Source organism: Camellia sinensis, chromosome 3 (genome assembly GCF_055761805.1).
Source record: "Camellia sinensis isolate YWXY chromosome 3, ASM5576180v1, whole genome shotgun sequence".
NCBI classification, from domain to species: Eukaryota; Viridiplantae; Streptophyta; class Magnoliopsida; order Ericales; family Theaceae; genus Camellia; species Camellia sinensis.
This window is the reverse complement of record NC_138963.1, coordinates 84,491,960-84,513,684: the sequence shown is the minus strand read 5'-3', so window position 1 is coordinate 84,513,684 and position 21,725 is coordinate 84,491,960. Positions and strand designations below refer to the sequence as shown.

At 38.1% G+C, this 21,725-nt stretch overlaps 1 protein-coding gene across 3 annotated transcripts; it reads right to left on the bottom strand.

The window, feature by feature from the left end:
* Positions 1 to 1,384: 1,384 nt before the first annotated feature.
* Positions 1,385 to 21,725, bottom strand: LOC114299645 (ethylene-responsive transcription factor-like protein At4g13040). Of its 3 annotated transcripts, XM_028244438.2 has the most exons (8): positions 21,452 to 21,719; positions 20,648 to 20,726; positions 20,175 to 20,257; positions 19,602 to 19,732; positions 8,843 to 8,927; positions 8,501 to 8,681; positions 1,754 to 1,875; positions 1,385 to 1,667 (listed from the first exon to the last, which is right to left on the bottom strand). In XM_028244438.2, exons 3-8 carry the CDS (start codon positions 20,215 to 20,217, stop codon positions 1,540 to 1,542), a joined length of 690 nt encoding a protein of 229 aa, XP_028100239.2. In that variant the 5' UTR covers positions 20,218 to 20,257; positions 20,648 to 20,726; positions 21,452 to 21,719; the 3' UTR covers positions 1,385 to 1,539. The 3 variants fall into 3 exon arrangements, with proteins under 3 accessions (XP_028100239.2, XP_028100238.2, XP_028100237.2); XM_028244437.2 differs by lacking the exon at positions 20,648 to 20,726 and having other exon boundaries at positions 21,452 to 21,725; XM_028244436.2 differs by lacking the exon at positions 20,648 to 20,726 and having other exon boundaries at positions 20,175 to 20,234; positions 21,452 to 21,693.

The following is a 21,725-nucleotide window of genomic DNA, read 5'->3' as shown; positions in this document are numbered from 1 at the left end:
TTTGTTGGTCATTTCCACTCATTTTTGCAGCCACACGTGTCCGCTTTTTAGCATGTGCCTCCTATTCTTCAGTTGTTCACAACGGCTATATTTCCTGGCTCATATTTGATCAATGTAGGCCACGTCAACATCCCTGGCGATAGGTCATGTTGCATATTTTAGTACCAATACTACCCTATCTATCAAACTCAACTGGCCTTTCCACAAGTGCCTCCTCTGCCTTTCCATACGTAAATAACCCAAGGAAACTGGGGCTACTATATCGGAAGGATTTGAAAAACCTCAATTCATCCGACTCAATAAGAAAAAGAGAAGCTACTCACACTTTATTATTGAGGACGTTTGGCTCCCCTACAGCCTTTAAAGGTTCATTCAGAATTAGGTTTCCAAACCAAGGGTGCGAAAATTTCAAAATGTGTAAACTAAGAAAATGTGTGAACTAACAAAAATTGGTGTGAAAATATAAGCCTCCACCTATGAAGAATATGTGTGAACTAACGAAAATTGGTGTGAAAATATAAGCCTCCACCTATGAAGTTTAGAAGTTAGGAGGCAACAAAAGAACATCCTGACAAGTGGGAAGAACATTGAAGCAGAGAAGTTCCAAACTTAAAGCATTGACTGAGCAATTCAGACACAGAAAACGATCGAATGATTTGATTTCTACCTTACCAAGAATTACACATTAAGCTCCAATTTAAGTAACCAATCGTTCCAAAAGTTTAAACTGTTAAGAAATGAACTCAATAATGTAATCAACCCATCCAACATAAATTTCACCATGTCCAACACGAAAAGAATAGACAAATATAACTGCACTTTTAAAACCATACATGGAATTAACCCAACCATTATTCTCAGACCATCAAAAGCAACCATGGAATATTGATAGTTTTCAATAGTTGCAGAAGAGTTCAGAAGGTGAAAATTCAAAAAAAACATACAATACGGTGACAATGGAACAATTTTGAAGTTCAAGATAAATGGGAATTATATGAGGAGAGAAGAAAAAGAACAGAAACAAGCTAATAAACTTATGCTCGTTAACTTACCTTTTTGGAAAAAAAATTGAGTACACATTTTCAAATTCTAATTTCTAATGCATTTTGCAAAACATTGACAACTACGATTAGTTTGAGAAATGGTTTCAAGTGCTTACTACGAGACTAAAGGTTGTGTTTGGATAATAGATTTTGGTAGCAATTTCAAAAGGGAAAAAAGAAATGGTGGGTGAAATGTGAACGAAATATAATTACATTTCACCTACTTTTTCTCTTTCTTTTTTTAAATCCCAACACAAATCCATGATCCAAACACAACCGAAGTGAAGTGCAAGTTTTGAGATATTTATGATAATGACGCATGTAACCTTGAAGTCCTTGAATTAGAAACAGAAATCTGCTATTAACAGTCATAAAGTCTTTCATGATCTGTACAACCAAAAGATATATATATATATATGTAAGGAGCAAAAAGATAGGGGCTGAATTGCTAACATATAGGATTTCAGCTTGTTTCTGAACCAAAACTTTCAAGAGACTATGTGTCTGGCTCTACATCTTCTGAAGCCGAGAAGCCGTTGACTCCTTGATTACGTTCCCAGTCAGTATTCTGCGCTGAAGGCTCGGACTTTCTTCGTGAACCTGCGCCGCTTCTTCTCCGATGTTCTGAGAATTTTGTTTATAGTAACTATTTAAAACCAGAAGAAGATAGAAACACAAGTGCATCACCAAAAAGAGTGAGGTAAGCTTACTTTTATTATTAATTGCAGAGCGAGTCAATGCTAAGAACTCATCCCATTTGAATTGCCGAAGATCTTGCTTCTCCTCCTCCGAGAGTTCAAAGTTGGGTTCTCTCCCACACATAAACGCAGCCCTGCAAATACAGAAAAACAACTAATGAGATTTCCATAACACATTATTTATTGCACACCACCTTTTCCTCTGAATGGCTGAGCAAGAAAAAAAAGACCTAGTAAAAATCACATCACCAAACCAAGAAAAAATAAAAATAAAACAGTAAAAACAAGAGGAAGCCTAAATACAATGAGTACAAGACAACTTTTTACCTGCTAAAAGGTGTGGCCTTGAAGTTTTGAGTCTCTCTAAGTTGCTATGAATGTTAGGAAAACCCTCTGATCCTTAACTATTGAGACTCCTGCCTATACTATAAGAAAGAAAATGTAGAAGAGTGTTCCCTGCACTCATCTTAAAAGGAAAAAATACACCCAGTTTAGTCCCCATTTGATGAGTGGTCTGATGGGTGGTCTGAGAGAGGTAGATTGGATATAAATCTTACCCAAAATTTATTCTCGTGTTCTCAACCTCACTTCCCAACTTCTTTCTATGGTTATTCACAAAATTAATCAGTGTGTTTGGTTTGAGTTTTTTGGTTTTCATGTTTTTTTGTTTTTAGTGAATATTTTTAAAATTTTAAAATTTTTTTTTTTACTTTTTTAGATGCACTTTACTTAGATGTATCTAAAAAATAAAAAAATTGTGAAAAAAATATTTTAAAAAATTAATAAATACATAAAAATACAAAAAGGTTTTTTTTTGTATTTTTGATATTTAGTGAATTTTTAAAAAAAAAAAATTCACAATTTTTTTACTTTTTAGGTATATTTATGTTAGGTGTGTTTAAAAAAAAAAAAAAAAAAAAAATTGCTTAAAATATTAAAAAAAATTAATAAAAATAAAAAAACACGGAAAACAAGAAAATAGAATTTTCTGACAAGTGTTTTTTGAAAAACTTAACCAAGCAAGCTGATTCTTTAAGTTCTTGATCCTCATGGAGAAAACAATAAACTAAAGAGTGTTGCTATATGCCCCCACCTAATTTCTTTGGACCCTTACCTGCAAATTTTGAAATTTTCATTTTTTTTTTTTTTACTTCGGACCCTTACCTTATTCCCAATTCTACCCTCATTTCCTATATCCTAATCCAAGCCCCACCTCCACCTCCACCTCCATCGCAACACACCCTCCATCACCCCACCCTCACTCTTGGAATGCCCCATCCTCCCCTTCCCTGTGCACCACCGCAATCCAACCCCTCCCCTCTTCTTCTTCTTCTTCGCAACCTCTCTCTCAGTCAATCTCTCTATCCTCTCTCTAACTCAATCAATAGTGAGGGTTAGGGTTGTGGGGGGCGGCAATTGCGAGGGTGGCGAAGAGGTGTTGCGGGGGTGGTAACATGATTATCAAAATCGCGATCTAAAATTTCCAAAACAATCCAAATTGTTGTAGGATCAGTGTAATAGCAAGATCACAAGTAGGATCGTGTGGGATCGTATAGAATCGTAGGTAGTATCATTGGGTTTGTTATTTTTTACCTTATTTTTAATATGCATCATCCTTATTTGTATTTTTACCTCATTGGAATAAAGTAGAATCTTACGATCGTCAAACCAATCCATGACACCCTCTCATAGATCCTTGTAGGATCTCGATTTTAACAACCATGGGTGGAAGGAGGGGTTACAAGGCTAAGGGAGGCTGGGGGAGAGATGACGCTGGCAGGGATGGGTTGTGGACAGGGGTGGGCAACATTGGGAAGGGTCATCGGAGCTGGGGGCTGGGTGGGGAGGGTGCCAACAAGAGCTGGTAGAGTGGAGGTAGGGGTAGGGTTAGGGTTAGGGTAAGAGATGGGGATAAAATGGGAATTCTATGTTAGGATAAAATTCTAATAGGAAAAAAATATTGAAAGGGATGGGAGTACGAAGAAGAAAAGTGGGTACTATTAGGAGGACTCTAAACTAAATCCCATAGCCACACCACACTCACACTTCATCAAAGGTAGGGACAAAGCTAGAAATTTGTTTTAGGAGGGGCCAAAATAAATGTAGCAAAAAAAATATTTTAGTAAAAGGGAAATTTTAACATATACTTTAAGAAAAAAACTATTAATGAGAAAAATCAATTAATTTATATTAGTCAATAATGAAATCAATAGGATTATAACTATTATATTAAATAATTTGGGATCATCTTATAACTGATCAAAGGTCTCCATTTGACCTCAATGAATATTATTTGTATTCTTCACCTATAAATATAGGTGTTTCTCATGTATACAAACTATCCAAGTGAATTCTTAGATGTTGAATGTGGGTGAATGTAGGACAAGATTAGTCGAACCACGTTAAATTCTTGTGTTCTCTCCATTTTCTATTTGTCACATCTCTTCATATTCAAAATCACAGTTCCACAATGAAATAATTCATAACCACAAAAGACTCTTAACAAATCAAGTACGTTATTTCACACCACTATGTGTTTTCAAGAACAAAATTTTATAATAATTCTTTCTCGTGCTTATGAGAATTTCTTGCTTGTTTCAATCTATCCGTGCCTTAGTAAGGTCAGTATAAGAAAAGGAAACAAAAGCATAGGTAAAAGGAAGGTGATCTGACACGTGTGTATGGAGAGGGAGATCCACACCCTCCCTCTCATGTGGGTGGCCCCACTATGGTAAGATAGTGGATTTAAAAAAATAAAACAAATCAAAGCTTTGCTGCATCTTCAGTTCAAGACTTACAGAAATGGATGAGACTGCCTAGAAACTCATACAATTTGAACCCTAGTTATATCAATATTAGTATAAAATGAGAACCTAACAAAAATCAAACAAAAAAGTATTTAATGTAGCATTGCGAGCCTCATATGTAGATACATTACATCCCAAATGATATTTGAAACAACATTAAACAACATTGATTAATCAACCTAGCATTTGCAACGATGACCAGTGTTTACCTTTGCCCCAATGATGAGGGTGGGACTGTATTATAGTTTAAATAAAAGACCCTACAAGGACGGTACCACTATGTTAAAATTGATGTAATATTGATTGATTATTGATTTTGTATTACAAATCAGAGTGGCATTATATAGGAGAGGGTTTGGGTAGTAGGTGAGGAGTAGTGGAGTGTAGTAGGTGAGTGTGAGTAGTGGAGTGTAGTAGGTGAGTGTGTAGTAGGTGAGTGTGAGTAGTGGAGTGTAGTAGGTGAGTGTGAATGGTAAATTCTAACAGCCCCCCGCAAACTCAAGGAGGATAGAAACTAACCAACTTGAGTTTGAAGAGAGGAAAATAATAAAATACATAAAAATAAAAAAGGATAGGAGACACTGTATGGTCGTGTCAGACCGTTGGTGAAGACACTGGATGGTGGTGTCATAACGTTGTAGAGGACACTGTATGGTGGTGTCATAACGTTGTAGAGGACACTGTATTGGGGTGTCAAACCGATGTAGAAGACAGTTTATGGGGTCATGTCGGACCGTTGTAGAAGACAGTTTATGGGGTCATGTCGGACCGTTGTAGCAGACAATGTTGTGATAGTTGTTGTGACAGTTTACGGAGTCTTGCTGGACCCTTGTAGAAACTAACCGGAATCAATGTCGGGACAGTTTACAGAGTCTTGTCGGACCCTTAAAAAAGCTAACAGGTGCGCTCAATTTTTCAAAAAGGCGTGCCATCAAAAGGCGTGCCCAATCCATAAAAAGGCGTGCCATCAAAAGGCGTGCCCAATTCATCAAAAGGTGTGCCGGACATGATGGCGAGGCACGTGGGCGCCTTGGCTTGCGTGCCCGTTTGTCGGCTGGTGGCAAGAGGCGCGCGATGCGCGTGGCTGCCTCGGCTATAAGACAGAGGCTGAGGCTGAGGCAGAGAAAAGCGGCGAAAAACCTCTGAAAAAACAAAAAACTCTTCTTCGTTTTGCTAAGAGAGATAGTCCGTAACACTCTGTTGTCTGAGAGAGATTTCTGAGAGAGATACTCTGTAATACTCTGTGAAGACGTTGTATCCAAACCTTCTCTGAAACATCTGAACAATGGCCTCTTCTTCCCGTTCAGCTACCCAGAATACGGCATCCTCATCCCGAGGTCTACTCACTCTCTTTCCCGACCTCAATGAGTCAACGAGAGAGAGAACTGGTGCGGTGGCACTGGAAACTCAACCAAGCGCCCCAGAGTATACTCCGTTGAACTTTCCGATGCGGTCTGTGGAGCAAAGAATGGCAGTGCTGTCGGATGTGGAGGCCAATCAGTATACTTTGAAGGCATGTGTGGAAAGCATGACGGCGGTCACAAATTTGTCGAACCGGCTGCAGAGTAGGACAAATGAGGTGCAGCATTTAAACGCCCAACTGGCTCTGCTCCAACGCATGTATAAGGATGCGCGAGCAGAGATAAGCGTGCTAAGGGCAGAAAACAAGGACCTGAAGCGGAAGGCCACCGTGATGTTCCGATTTGGAGGTCCTCCATATGCTGCAGTGGAGGAGTATGGGGGAGTGAACGTGCTCGGTGGACAAGGAAACACGGAGGCAGCACCGTCAAGGGCCGCCCAGGACGGAGGCAAGAAGAAGAGACCTGCGGCAGAGTAGAGAAGAAAAAATCTCGCCGGTGGATGTGGTTGTTTTTTTTTTTTTTTTTTTTTTTTTTTTTTTTTGTGTAAAAGTGTGATCGGGGTTGTGCCCTGAGATGAATAAAATATGATTGGTGGTGCAAATTTGTAAATTGTTTGCAATGGTGTTTGGTATTTTTTTTTTTTTTTATATTTATTTTTTTTTTAATAAGAATAATAATAATAATAATAATAAATAGGTATGGAGTGGGCGGTGGAATGATGGGTTGGTAGTTTCAATAATAACCTGTCAAAAAGTAGAATAAACAATAATAATAATAATAATAATAATAATAATAATAATAAAAAATAAGTATGGAGTGGGTAATATAAAAAAAGAAATGAAAAGAAAGTGATGCCCCCATGTGCTGTCAACAATGCTAGTTGGTGCAGTCAAAACCGTGGCAAACAGATAGCCAAATTACCAAGACCAAAAGTAATAGGATTCCGAGAACAACCACCTTAATTTCCAAATATAGAAATCTGCTTAGTAACATCTACTTGTTGAGAAGCAGCAATAGTCTTGGGGGGAGGACCATTATTTACATCCTGTCCTTCACTTGAAGCAGGTCTTGGATTGTGTGTGGCTGGCTGTGGAGCCTCACCACTCCCAAATACGTAGCCACGTGAACTCTGTCCGCCGCCAGAGCTGACTCCACGACCCATATCAACAAATTCCTAGACAAGAGACTCAGCCCTGCCCACAGTGTAAAGCTTTCTTCTCTCGGATCAGATCTGGTGAAGAAGAGAGAGAGTGAGAGCTGTGGAGAGTTCCGTCAATGGCGGATTTTCGCAGTTGCAGAGTTGTGGAGATAGCAGCGAAGAAGAGCTCTCTGTTCTGCCACGTCACACCGAGGTCGTTGTGACTGGTAACAACCGGACCAAGTCGGTGCTCGTTGGTCTCCGAGGCGTGGTCAAGAAGGCTGTTGGGCTCGGAGGGTGGCATTGGCTGGTTCTTACAAATGGCATAGAGGTAAAGCTACAAAGGAATGCCCTTAGTGTGATTGAAGCTCCTACTGGTAGTGAGGATGATGATGACCTTGAATTTGAGAATGTGCAGTGGAATGGCTCAGATTTGGGCGAGTTAGGTATGTGTAAAAAATTCCAGCGGGCAGCGAAGGCAAGGTTGCCGGCCGGCTGCCCGCCGGTGAGAAAACAAAATACGGGCCTAAATCTTATGGCTCTGATACCATGTTAAAATTGATGTAATATTGATTGATTATTGATTTTGTATTACAAATCAGAGTGGCATTATATAGGAGAGGGTTTGGGTAGTAGGTGAGGAGTAGTGGAGTGTAGTAGGTGAGTGTGAGTAGTGGAGTGTAGTAGGTGAGTGTGTAGTAGGTGAGTGTGAGTAGTGGAGTGTAGTAGGTGAGTGTGAATGGTAAATTCTAACACACTACTGTGGTAGCTTTAAGCGCAACATGAGGACCTATCATTTTATATAGGATAAGGACCTTTTGCTTTCATGTGTTGTGGCTGAGATGTAGAAGGTAGAAGAAAAAAGTACAATGTTTGCAATATAATAAATACTGCAGATAGGATTTTTCCCAAGTTGAAATAAAGCTCCATTTGTTTCAGAAGAAAACATTTTCTACAAGATCTTTTTTTTTCAGAAAATGTTTTCCTATGTTTAGTTGCATTATTGAAACTAATGTACTAGTGATTGTATTAGTGGTGGTGGAATGGTGGCCGCAGGATGGAGATGAGGTGGAGGTGGCGGTGGCAGTGGCAGTGGCAGTGGCAGTGGCAGTGGCGGTGGGGTGTAGAGGTGATAGTAGTATTGGTAGTGTGGGGGCATTGGTAATACTTCAACCCGAAAACGTTTTCCACTTTTAAAGTGGAAAACATTTTTTTCCGTAAATAAACTTGTTTACGGTTGACTTTCATTTTTTATTGAACTAAATGCCAGAAAATGCCAAAAAAATATTTTTACAAACAGAGTGTAACTCTTAAATTCACTAACATGAACTAAGGTAGCAGATATGAAGCAGACTCCAAGATGAGAAAGCACAAGCTACAGTTTCTGCAAATCATATTAAGCCAAAGACCTTTTTCTAACAACTGCCTGCAAGGTCAAAGTTGGTGTAAATACCTGTCATACAAACGAGCAGCTTCTACTTGAGTGCCAACAGTTCCCAAGTGAATCTGTTTCTTGTCAACTTTTATTGCTGCTTGCCATTTCATATTCTTAAAATAGACACCTCTCATCAGACACGGTTCTTGGTTCTCAAAATGCTTTCTCCTGTGTCGCTTTCTGTGTTTGACTTCAGGGACTACAAAAAACACATGCATCATTCTAAAGAGAAAAAAGGCATTGCTGGGAGGAATACAAAAGCATCAAAACGCCACTCAGATATTGTTGATTATGACACCACCTGGATATACAAAATCTATAGTAACTAAAATGTGTGAATGTGCATATAAAAAGAAAAACCTGGATGTTGTTGATTATGCTTCTCTTTTGACATGCTAGAACCAGATGCATTTGATGCCCCAGGACTTACTTTTGAAATGATTTTCTGGGAAGCAACATGTATTATTTGAATATAAGCTTGAATTATAGGCCAAAAGACGTAAACAAACAATTGGGCATACAGAAGCATCAAAAAAAAAAAAATTCATTCACTCACAGAAGCATTATTAAATTAAGTAATCATGTAAAGGCACACCACTAATTACTTCTTATTGACATTGGCCTTTTAATGCACTAAAGTCATTGCACTTTTGTCCTGGAGCTTTATATCCCATTAGGCATTAATTTGTGAATTTTCAACCTGCAAAAAAATGGAAAAGAACTGCTACAGGATAGTTTTTGGCATTACCAGATTTTACAGTTTGAATGTTTTACAACAAACAAGTACATTGTTCCCCAACGCCCATCCAATGTGGACTAAATTGGGCATACTTATTTTTTTCTTTTTTATCGTGCTATTGACTTGTGACCAAGCAGATCTTTAGCTCCTTGTCTAATCAAGATAATGATCTTTACTTCTATACATGGCTGGATCTTTTTCTTCCTCTTCTTCTTCTTTTTCTTCTTCTTCTTCTTTTTAACTCAACCGCCAACACTTGACTCTCAAACAAGTGTTGTGTTGAATATAGAAATCAAAATATTATGTTTGAATATGGAAATTAGAATAGAAATTATTTTGATTATAGGAATCTTATCTTGTGTATATTGTTTCCTAAATTGTATCATGAATATATTATATATACGTGACCTCTACCTCATTGATTGGTAAGCCAAATAATTCTTTCCATTCTTTTTGGTATCAAAGCCTCCCTAGCCATCTCTCTCTCAAACACCCATCACCATCGACTGCCTTCTTTCTTCTCTCTAGCCTCCGACAGCCTTTTCCGCCTCTTTTTCTCCCTTACGACAGCCTCAGCCCAGTCTTCTTTCAGTCTCCGACAGCCTTTCCCAGCCTTCACCTCGCCTCTGACAGCCCTTTCCAACTCCTTTTCTCCCTCCGACAGCCTCAACCCAGCCTTCGCAACCCCTCTCCTTCCTTGTTTTCACCTCAACAGGCCTTCTTTATCCCTGTCGAGGCTCTGGTTGCTGCTGACCAGACTTGGTTCTGCTCTTACGTGCTTCAGCTACCTCTTTAGGTGGTTCGTGGTTGTTTTTTACCCCTTCTTCGAGTGATTGGTCTGATGTATTAAGCCCCTTTGTCAATCCTTTTATTCTTTTGGGCTACTGGGTTTATTTAGTAGCATCTATTTGGATAAACCGTTGAGTTTTTTTCCAACTTCTAATTTTTTCTTGGACTATTTTGCTATCTTTGTGCGTTTTTCAGCCCCTCTTCTCCCACCATGATTGATCCATCATTTACTGATATACCCACCAAGCCTGTCCCAATTACTTCTGATCTTTCTCTTTCTCATCACACTCTTGTTCATCGTATTACGAGTGTGATGTTGAACGGGAAAAATTTTGCCACCTAAAGCCGCTCCCTTAAACTCTATTTAGAGGGCAACGAAAAAACTCATTGACTTTTATCTTCCACTACCTAGCCTGCTACAACAGATCCTACCTGTGCACAATAGGATATTGATAACTGTACTATTTTGGGATGGATGTTCAACTCCATAGAAGATCATATTTATCACATGTCTCTCTATTGCGACACAATTCCCGGTCTATGGCATGCCTTGTCACAGATGTATGCTCATGCTCATAACGATGCTGGCATCTTTGAGCTCTATCAAGATATTGCTCATGCTTCCCAGTCTGCCTTGGGTCTTTCTGTGTCAGAATTCTTTGGATACCTTCAGGCCCATTGGGAAGAATTGGCTCAATATGAGCCTTTGATTGAGTTACCAGCAGATGCTACCTCTCTTGTGTCCAAACGCCTTGCTCACCAGCATACTTAACAGTTTCTGATGGGTTTACACTTTGAGTTTGAATCCCTTTGAACTCAGATTTTAAACACATCACCTATGCCCTCTCTCTATGAGATCTTTGCCACATTGATAGTGATGAGCGTCGTAGGCGTCTAGTTCAACCTAATCCTTCTCCTCTGTCACCAATTTCATCTGATCAGATGGCTCTTGCTGCAAAATCTGGTTCTTGGGGTTCTGCTGGTCTAGTTACTTGTCATCATTATGGCGTTTCTAGTCATGTTAAGGCTCTTTGCTTCAAACTTCATCCTAAGTTAAGGCCACGTTCCTCTCGCCCTCGTGGTGTTAGCACCCCTCGCACTGCGGCTCTAGTGGATTCCGCTACTCCTACTACTGGGTTTCCTCATCTCCCTAATTTACAGGAGTCAGCTTCAGGCTCAGCTTAGATCTCTTACTACTAGTTCTCCTGGCCCATCATCTACCAGTGCTACCACCCTTGCAACAGGTACTTCCACTGCTTTCCATGTTCGGTCTGCTAGTCCCTCATGGGTTCTAGATTCTAGGGTTAATAATCATATGACGAGTGAGTTTTCCTTTCTTTCTTCGCTAGTCCTTACTACTATTGCCCAATCTATGTGTCTTGCTAATGGTTCGTTATCCTCTGTCATAAGGGTGTAGTGTCTTTATCCCCTACCATTACTTTATCATCTGTTTTGCATATTCCAAAGTTTGCATAGTCTCTTATCCATTAGTCGTCTTGCCAAACAATTTAATTGTGCTGTCATCTTCTTACCCTCCTCTTGCCTTTTACAAGACCTGAGTTCAAAGAGGATTTTTGGCGAGGGCTATGAGCGTGATGGACTGTACTACTATGAGGATCTATCGGACGAGCCTTTCTCTTCTTCCTTAGCTAGTTTTCAAGCCTCTGTTTTGCTTGCTTGCATGCCTTATGTTTTTAATATTCAAACTTTAAAATTATGGCACGATCGTATGGGTCACATTAATATTTAGTATTTATGTAAACTTTTTCCTTCATTTAATAAAGTTTGCAAAGATTCTAAGTTTCATTGAGTGGTTTGTGAGTTGTCTAAGCATACCCGTACTAGCTATATCCCTCCTATGACTCGTGCTCCTAATGTTTTGATCTTATACATTCTCTGATGTTTGGGGCCTTTCCCTTGTCACAGTTTTTTCTGATCATAGATATTATGTGACTTTTATTGATGATCACACTAGGTGCACTTGGATTTATCTAATTCGTCGTAAGTCTGACGTCTTTCCCATTTTTGTACAATTTTTATAGATGGTTAAAACTCAGTTTCATACAATTGTTAGGACTATCAGTTCTAATAATGGTAGGAAATATATTTCTAATGCATTTCGTTCTCATCTTAATCAAACCAATATTCTTCAACAACTTACTTGTCCTCAGACCCCTGAACAAAATGGTATTGTTGAAAGCAAAAACCATCATATTATGTCTGTTGTCCGGTATCTTCTTCGAGGTATGGGTGCTCCCAAGTCTTATTGGCATATGATTGTCCTTACTGCTGTTTACCTCTTTAATAAGATCCCTAGTTGTGTGTTGCATGGACTCACTCCGTTTCATACCCTTATACCCACCACCACTCTGTTTCCTCTCTTACCTCGTGTCTTTGGGTGTACCTATTTTGTTCAAAATCGGAGTCCCAGTCGCACAAAGTTAGATGACAAATGTATTCGCTGTATGTTCTTAGAGTACTCTTCCATGTCCAAAGGGTATAAGCAAGGTTTTGAAAAGCGGTTGCGATCGCCGTAATGGTAACGGTGACGCGGTTGCGGTTGCAGTTGCAGTTGCAGGGTGTAAAGGCCATAGCCAAGGTTCTGAAAAGCGGTTGCGGTCGCTGTAACGGTGGCGGTAGCGCGGTTGCGGTTGCGGGGTGTAAAGGCCGTAGCGTAACGGTTGCAGTAACCGGAACCGTGAATTTTTTTATTTTTCGCACAATTTGAAAAAAACTTATCGATACGCACATTTTTTTTCCATGATCATATTTATTGGATTTTAAAATAAATATTGATCAATTTTTATAAATTTTTAAGTTTGATCCAATATATTTCATATTCTTAAATCACTAAAAACTGAGTTTTTTACATTTTATTTTAATAATTAACAACTTTATATTATACAAAAAATCAATCACTAACTATTATATATAAAATAAACAATAACAAAAGTAAGAGAATAAATAAAAGCCTAAATATATATATATATATTAGTCAAGCCAAATAGATAATGACCACACATATTATTATTATTATTATTATTATTTTCAAACAATATATAGATAGATACACACAAACAAAATGGTTGAGTGATAGCAGCTGAATAGAATAACATAGGTCTTATAGCTTCAACAAACCAATAGCATGTTCTTCATCTTTTCTCTTTTCTCTCTCTATCTCTTGTTCCTCCATCTTCCCTCTTCATCTTCCCTCTTTTCTCTCTATCTCTTTTCCCCTATTTTCATTTTTTTTTTCCCGAAAGAAACAATTCGAAACCGTTACGTAACGGTGCGTAATAGGCCGTTACGGCCGTTACGACACCATTACAACCGCTATAGCAGCCGCTACAGCCGATACACCTGTGAATCTCAAACACACTGCAAAAGCGACCGTAACGGGTGGCAGTAACTACCACAACCGTTACGTAACGGCGTTACGTAACGGTTGCGGCCGCTTTTTAAAACCTTGGCCATAGCGTAACGGTTGCGGTAACCGGAATCATGAATTTTTTTATTTTTTGCACAATTTGAAAAAAAAACTTACCGATACGCATATTTTTTTTTCCATAATCATATTTATTGGGTTTTAAAATAAATATTGATCAATTTTTGTAAATTTTTAAGTATGATCTAATATATTTTATATTTTTAAATTACTATAAACTGAGTTTTTTACATTTTATTTTAACAATTAATGACTTTATATGCCATAAATCCATATTACGCTTGTAGCAAAAAAAAAATAAAAATAAATAAATTATTAGACTTAAATGTATAAAATTATTTTTTTAATTATTATACTTGTGAAAGCATATGTAAATTTTAACTTGAATAGTTTTAAAAAATAAATTATAAAGAATTTTTTTTTTTTTTTAATCACTTGAATATTCATTCTCTTTTTGGATAACTTGTAAATAAAAACAAAATAAACTAATCAAAAAAAATTGACATGTATAAAATATATATTAATATATAATTATAGGTGTTATGTTTTCTAGATATTTTACAAAAAAAATCAATCACTAACTATTATATATAAGATAAACAATGACAAAAATAAGAGAATAAATAAGAGCCTAAATATATATATATATATATATATATTTTAATCAAGCCAAATAGATAATGACAACACTTATTATTATTATTATTATTATTATTATTATTATTATTATTATTATTATTATCATCATCATCAAACAATATATAGATAAACACACACAAACAAAATAGTTGAGTGAAAGCAGCTGAATAGAATAGCATAGGTCATATAACTTTAACAAATCAATAACATGTTCTTCATCTTCCATCTTCTCTCTCTCTATCTCTTACTCCTCCATCTTCCCTCTTCATTGTCCCTCTTCTCCCATTTTTAGCTTCATTTTTTTTTTTTTTCAAAAGTAGTTCGGAACCGTTATGTAACGGTGCGTAACAGGCTGTTACGGCCGTTACGGCACCATTACGACCGTTACGGCAGCCGCTACGGCCGACACACCTATAAATCTCAATCACACCGCAAAAGCCGTTGTAACGGGTGGCGGTAACCACCACAACCGTTACATATTACGTAACGGTTGCAGCCGCTTTTTAAAACTTTAGGTATGAGTGTTGTGACCCTGTGTCTCGTCACTTTCACCACACTTTGGATGTTACATTTTGTAAGGATCTTCCTTTCTTTGGTACTAACCCTTCTTTACAAGCTTCTCCTGTTACTTCCACTGTTCGCTCGGTGACCATTTTGGACAAGGTTGAGAATAAGGTTGTCCCCTTTCCTCCTTCTCAACCTTCGCCTCCTCCCACATTGCAAGTATACTCCCATCGCCCACGCACTCAGCCCCCTCCGCCGCCTCTCTGATCTCTAAGTCAGGTAACTCTTCTCCTTTAGCTCCTTCTCCACCTCCTTGTCATTACCCACATCGAGATCGACATCCTCCAAATCGTTTGAGTTATTTGAGTAATACTAATCATCCTATTTCTTAGTATCTTTCTTATGACAGGGATTCCCCTTCTTACTGTTCTTTTCTTGGCAAGCTTGCTTCGGAATCCATTCTTCGTTCTGCATTTGAGGCTTTTCAGAATCCCAAATGGGTAGCGGCTATGCAGACTGAGATGGCGGCCTTAGAACAAAATCACACTTGGAATCTTGTACCTTTACCTCCTGGGAAAAGTACAGTTGGTTGCAAATAAGTGTTCACTATAAAGTATCTCGCTGATAGTTTAGTTGACCGTTACAAAGCTCGCTTGGTAGCCAAAGGTTTCACACAAATTCCTGGCAAGGATTTGGTGCCACTTTTGCCCCTGTCGCCAAGCTTACTTATGTACGTCTCCTTATCTCCCTTGCAGCATCTCATTCTTAGCCTCTTCATCAGTTTGATGTCAAGAATGCATTTCTCCATGGAGATTTTCTTGAGACGATTTACATGGCTCCTCCACCCAATTTTTGGGTTGAGGGGAAGTATTCGGGAAAAGTGTGCCAGTTACGCAAATCCTTGTATAGCCTAAAAAACAGTCTCCACGAGCATGGTTTGGTCACTTCAGTTCTGTTATTATATCTATAAGCTTTGTTCAGTGTCACTTCGATCACATTCGTTTCATTCGCCGGAACTCTGCAGGTCAGTGTATAGTCTTGTTAGTTTATGTGGATGATATTATTCTCATAGGTGATGACTCTGTCGGCATTGGTCGACTGGGGCCAAACTTTTGACATTAAAGATCTGGGATGTCTCAAATATTTTTTGGGAATTGAGGTGGCTCGCTCAAGAGAGGGGATCTCCTTGTCTGAAAGAAAGTATACCCTTGACTTGCTTCAGGATATTAGTATGTTAGGATGTAAACCTGCTTTTACTCCTATAGATCCTAATGTCAAACTCATATCAGAGTCTGGTGAGTCGTTGGATGACCCAGGCATGTATCAACGTCTTGTTGGACGCCTTATTTATTTGACCAACACTAGACCTAACTTGACGTTTGCAGTTAATGTTATGAGTCAATTCATGCATGCACCTCGTAAAGAGCCTGGTGATGCGGTTCATCATATTTTGAGGTATTTAAAGACTTCTCCTGGCTTGGGATTGTTCTTTATCGCTGGTCTCCAATCTAGGCTCTACTTCTGGTTTCTGTACTTTCTATGGTAATCATCTTATTTTATGGAAAAATAAAAAACAAGCAGTGGTTTCTACGTCTTCTGTAGAGGCCGAGTATCGGGGCTATGGCACATACGACATGTGAGATTCTTTGGATTCGCTCTATTCTAACAGAATTGGGTTTTGAGGAGACTGTTCCTTCTTCTTTATTTTGTGATAACAAATCTGCCATTATGTTATCCTCTGATTTTGTACTTCATGAGCGTATCAAGCATATCGAGATTGACATACATTTCATTCGAGAAAAGGTTCGGACTAGCATTATGCGTCCATTCTTTGTCTCTTCTTCTCAGCAGTTGGCAGATATGTTCACAAAATCTGTGGAACCAACTTTGCTCTAGTCTTCCATTGACAAACTGCGTTTGTTGAATATCTTCACGCCAACTTAAGGGGGAGTGTTGAATATAAAAATCAAAATATTATGTTTGAATATGAAAATTAGAATAGAAAATATTTTGATTATAGGAATCTTACCTTGTGTATATTGTTTCCTAAATTGTATCATAAATATATTATATATACATGGTCTCTACATCATTGATTGGTAAGCCAAATAATTCTTTCCATTCTTTTGTTGAATACTGAACAAATTATTTGTGGACAAATATATGGTATATTCTCATTTATGTACATACAAGAGACATTATGACAGAGCTGTGACACAGCTTTGAATCCAGGTGTGTATTTAAAAATGTAATTCAAGGTGGAGACCAAAAGGTCCACCTTCTCAACCCCATAATTCCACTCGCTTGGCAAAAATATAAAATAGACTGCAAAATCTTAAATAGTGATTGAATAAAAAATGCAAGGACAAATATAGGGAAAACAAACAACCACAACATCAAGTCCAAAATCAAAGAATGGTGAAGAGAGAAACCGGCTGAAGCAGCTCACTATCTCCACTACTACTTTAAAACTTGTCAACCTTTTAACACTTCCTACCCACTTCCTACCCATTTTGCCTCAACCATCCCAAAATGGAAAGGAGACAATGAGATAACTATTTTGTCAAGTTTTTTAATAGAAAATACTTGTCAGATACATGAAAGGATTGAGAAAAATGTATTTCAAGCCCAGCAGACACTACAGTAGTAAATTAACGGCACTGGAAGGCTTTTTTTATTTTTTTATCTTACTATATTTCAGTCAGTAACTTGAATGGAGGATAATTACAGGAAATAGTTCTAATTGATCCTATCACTGCAGTCTCATGTACCTTCCCCAAAGATCCAGATAGAATTTGAACCTAGAGCATTCTCCTTACTAAATTTCCACTTCACCTTCTTGACCATGTGACAGAGTCTTAATGCCCAATGTCAAATCTCAAAGGTTGATAAAATGACATACTATTCCCTTATATAAGAATGTTTCACCATGTTAAAATTGGCAAGCAAAATAATAAAATAAAATAAAACAAGATTACCCCCTCTGCTTCACACCTTGAGTATAAACTGTCCAACCTCAGTGCCAGTTTCTGAATGCAAGACGATATGCCGTGACCGGACCTTAGTTTGATAGACAGATATTACAAATCCATCAATCACAGACATTTAAAGAGGGGACAAAACAATGAGAACAAGAATATTTTCTAGGAAAACTTTATGTCCCTCCATAAGGAAGACTCAATAAGTAATGTTTAACCAACCAAATCCCAAAGTTTAAGACATTTACAACTAATTCCCTAATTACAAGCAATCATATAATGTAGCAAATCCTACAGCTAATTCTTTGATGTTGCTTGGCTTGCTTCATCCTGGGAAACAGCCCTACCTTGACCGGACTTTAAGAATAAGAGGCATTGACCTAAACATTTGATACATCGGAAGGCGTATCATACCTACCAGCATTGTGAGGTTGTGATTGTTGAATGACTTAACATACATTGTTGGGTCCGTTTCCTAATAGCTTAAGCTTTTGAGAAAATTAGTGAATTTAACATGGTATCAGAACTTGGTTGAGAGAGGTCTTAGGTTTAAATCTCTCCGTTGGCATTTGATATTTGGTCCCTATTTGGTTTCTTCTTCTTTGTTTGGTTTTTCTTTCTATTGGATTCTCTGTTTGTCTCTCCACGTGCAAGACAGGCTTGCACATGAGGGAAGGTGTTGAATGGCTTGATATACATTGTCCGGCCCCTTTCCTAACAACTTAAGCTTTTGGGAAACTTAGTGACTTAACAGTGAATCAGCGATACAACCCCTAAGATATCATATATCTACCTTTACAGGGCCCATGATACAGACCCCAAGGTCTAAATCCTAGTACGCAAAGGTCGGCATGATACTTCCATTTCGTTAAACCAAGGAGAGTTGGCCAACTATTCATAGGTGAATTGGCTTCCGACGGCTTAACGCCCTATATAAGGGGGCTCTTGTTCAATATTAAGGCATTGTCATCCTTAGTTTCCTCCATTCCATTGATAAGGGTCACTCTCTCCACAACCCTCCTTTCTCTCACTCAGGCTGCCTTAATTCTCTACTTTGCCTTTGGCAACTCCCCAGCCATTGAAGTGCCCACCATCTTCCCAGAAGACTACGAGTCTAAGAATGACCTTATCTATATCGTATAAAAAATTATACTCCCATTCCAACAAATCTGCACAATGAAATTTTGAATAGAATGGATCAATAACTAATGTTCTTAAATTGTCACTTTAATCCAAATAACTGTGATAACACATATGACCATGAGGCCTAGTGGCATCCATTTGGCACCACAATCAAATCCTGTCCAATGGTAAGACTAAGAGTTTCTGCATGGCATCACACTGGTATAACTCTAAGGAAACATGCAGTAATATGAATGGTCAAAATGCACTCCAAAATACCAAAAATAACAAATTAAAAAGAACTAGCTAATTAACCTCCTAATTAATCATATGTATCAGCAACAAATTCTTTAACTCATGTCAAAGCTCTAAGTCAGTTTCCCTTTAACCGATATTCTCTTTCCCCATGATGTTTCTTCCTGAAAAAAGAGAAAAGACGGATAGATATCTCAAGCATCTAAAAGATAGGACTTATGGATCAACTTAACTGCTAATGGAAGATTGTGGGTCCTCGAAGGCAACTCAATGAGTCCATGTCTTTCTTATTTTTCCCTTCAGATAGAAGAGCGTTTCAAATTTTCTTAATTGTTTTTAACAAAAAGCCATCTAATTTTCAAATATTTACCTCGATTGACATGACTAGCATCCTCATACTACACAATCAATTTGTTAGTTACCATCTCATGAGAAAAACAATGGATGCTTAGATTTTCATGAGATCCCAAACACTCCTCAATATTTCAATAAAATATAGAATTTAATGGCAGACCAAGTAGAAAATTGGCTGAAAACTTGACAAAGATAATGATACTGCATCTGATTGATAAATTCTATGGAAGAAGGAAGTGGATAGAATAAAGGAAAGCAACAGAGGAAACAGAAATACAAGAAACTCATGCTCACCTCCTTTGTCTGCTCAGCATCAACTGAAGGCATAGGATGAACACTAACTGGCTTTGTGTTATGGATAAAACTTTCAAATACATGCCCATTGTCAAAAAACCTAGCAAGCGGAGACAAGAAAGACCTTTGCCCTACAAAGGTCCATTAGATATCATGTGTATTGTTGTCTGGTGCACATATTAAAATTTAATACAAAACATTCTCTAGTACCAAGGAAATGATTTGTTTAGATGATCAACCAAGGAAACGGTGGTAACAAAACTATAATACAACTAGTCATACACAAAACACTTCAAGATCTCTCAAACAGATCAAGTCTAAGGTGCCTCATGAAACATCAAGTCTATGGTTCGACTCTCATTGAGTGCTATCAATTCCTTTGGAGCCATGCCCACAGACATAGCCCAAGATTTACCTGACCCAAGTGGATGGGGTACTTTACATGTGTCTCGGGATTAGTTGGGGTTTACCCGGATGCCCGATTATCAAAAAGATCTCTCAATTTGGTAAGCGAACTGTCTTATGCTTGAGGAATTTCATTAGTGACTAAAGCAAGTTTTGATTTGGGCATACCAGAGCAAAGTCCCAAGAGTTTGCGCCTTCGTATGCTCACCATGGTATTTTTCGATATTCCTACGAGTTGCACAATTGTTCAACTGCAAAGCATAAAATTTTACAAAAATCGTAATAATGATGTTACAACTTACAAACGTTGTCAAGAAATTACAGGAAACAAAATCAGGGGATCGCAAACGAGATGAGATATTCAAATGTTGAAAATGACATATATAAAATGCTAAGCATTAAAAAATAAATAAATAATTCAAAGCATATCTCCCCTAAGGCACCATTCTAATTTCAACACATTAATAGGTCATCGACCAAACCCAGTCAAGCATTCTATTACTAAATAAACAAGTAATCTAGCTAGCTCAAATTTGGTCAAAAGCACAACCTAACTATGCAGAGAATCAGTTCCAAAAGGGGAAAATGTTGAGTCACTACTAAACAATCAAACAATATGAGCAATCAAAGGCCAACGATACCTTTTCATGAACCAAAACAGTTAGTGTGATTGGTGAAGATTCGTGTCCGTTACCACTAAAACATGTTTAACTTCGAGTCCTGACAGCAACAACTAATATCATCTTAAGATGAAAAGAGAAAATGACAAGAAGTACAATTCAAAACAGTTAGCTAGTTTTTTAAGCACAAAGCAACCAAGTGTTTCCACATTCACACTACAGAGGAAAATCAACGATTTCATAGTATATGCAGCTTATATTGTATATAATGTAGTTTTATAGGATGGAGCTGTTGGGTAAAAACACAAAACACATATGCAATTTTCACTCGAGTTTCCAAAAAAAAAAAAAAAAACTTGCAATCAGCTTCATCAACCCAGAAAGGAAAGAAGATGATAACTTGATGGGCGATTGATAATTTGCATAAAGCAATCCCAAAACAATCATCTAGATAAACAAAGTTAGAAATCCAAGGTTTAACAAAAAAAACCCAAAAAAACCCTCCCTCCATCCCAAAGAATTTCAATCCTCTCTCCTTGGAAGATAAGTCAACCCCCACCAACCTACCACCTTTTTCGGAAGTGGTAGAGAGAAATATAGAACGAACCCAACAAGAAAACAGAGTCCAATACACACTTCACAAAGGGAGACCACAGAAATCAAGAGAAACCCATGCAGCCAACATGAGATTGAAACAGACCCATCAAAGCAAATGCCCACAAAAAACAAACCCATGAGTAGCAAGGCCAAAAGCGCTTCACACAAGCTTAAGCTAGGAAAGAAACAAAACCAGCCATTACAAGCAGAGAAGTCCTGTGTTCATACCTGAGAGGCAAAGAAGATGTGGGGTGGTTAGAGAAGCACAGATATCGAGGAAAACAACTCGGGTTTGACGGAAATCTGGCAGATAGTGAGTGAATCGATTACAAAGGGGAAGGTCAAGGTGGTGAGGGTGGAGAGAGAGAGAGAGAGAGACAGAGAGATTGCTGGTCATGCATCTACCACCTCTATGTCCTGTTTGGAGAGGAAGGTGGTGGTGATGGTATGGGGTAGAGAGAGAAAGGAGAATGAACTAGAGAACAGAAGGTGAACGTATTGC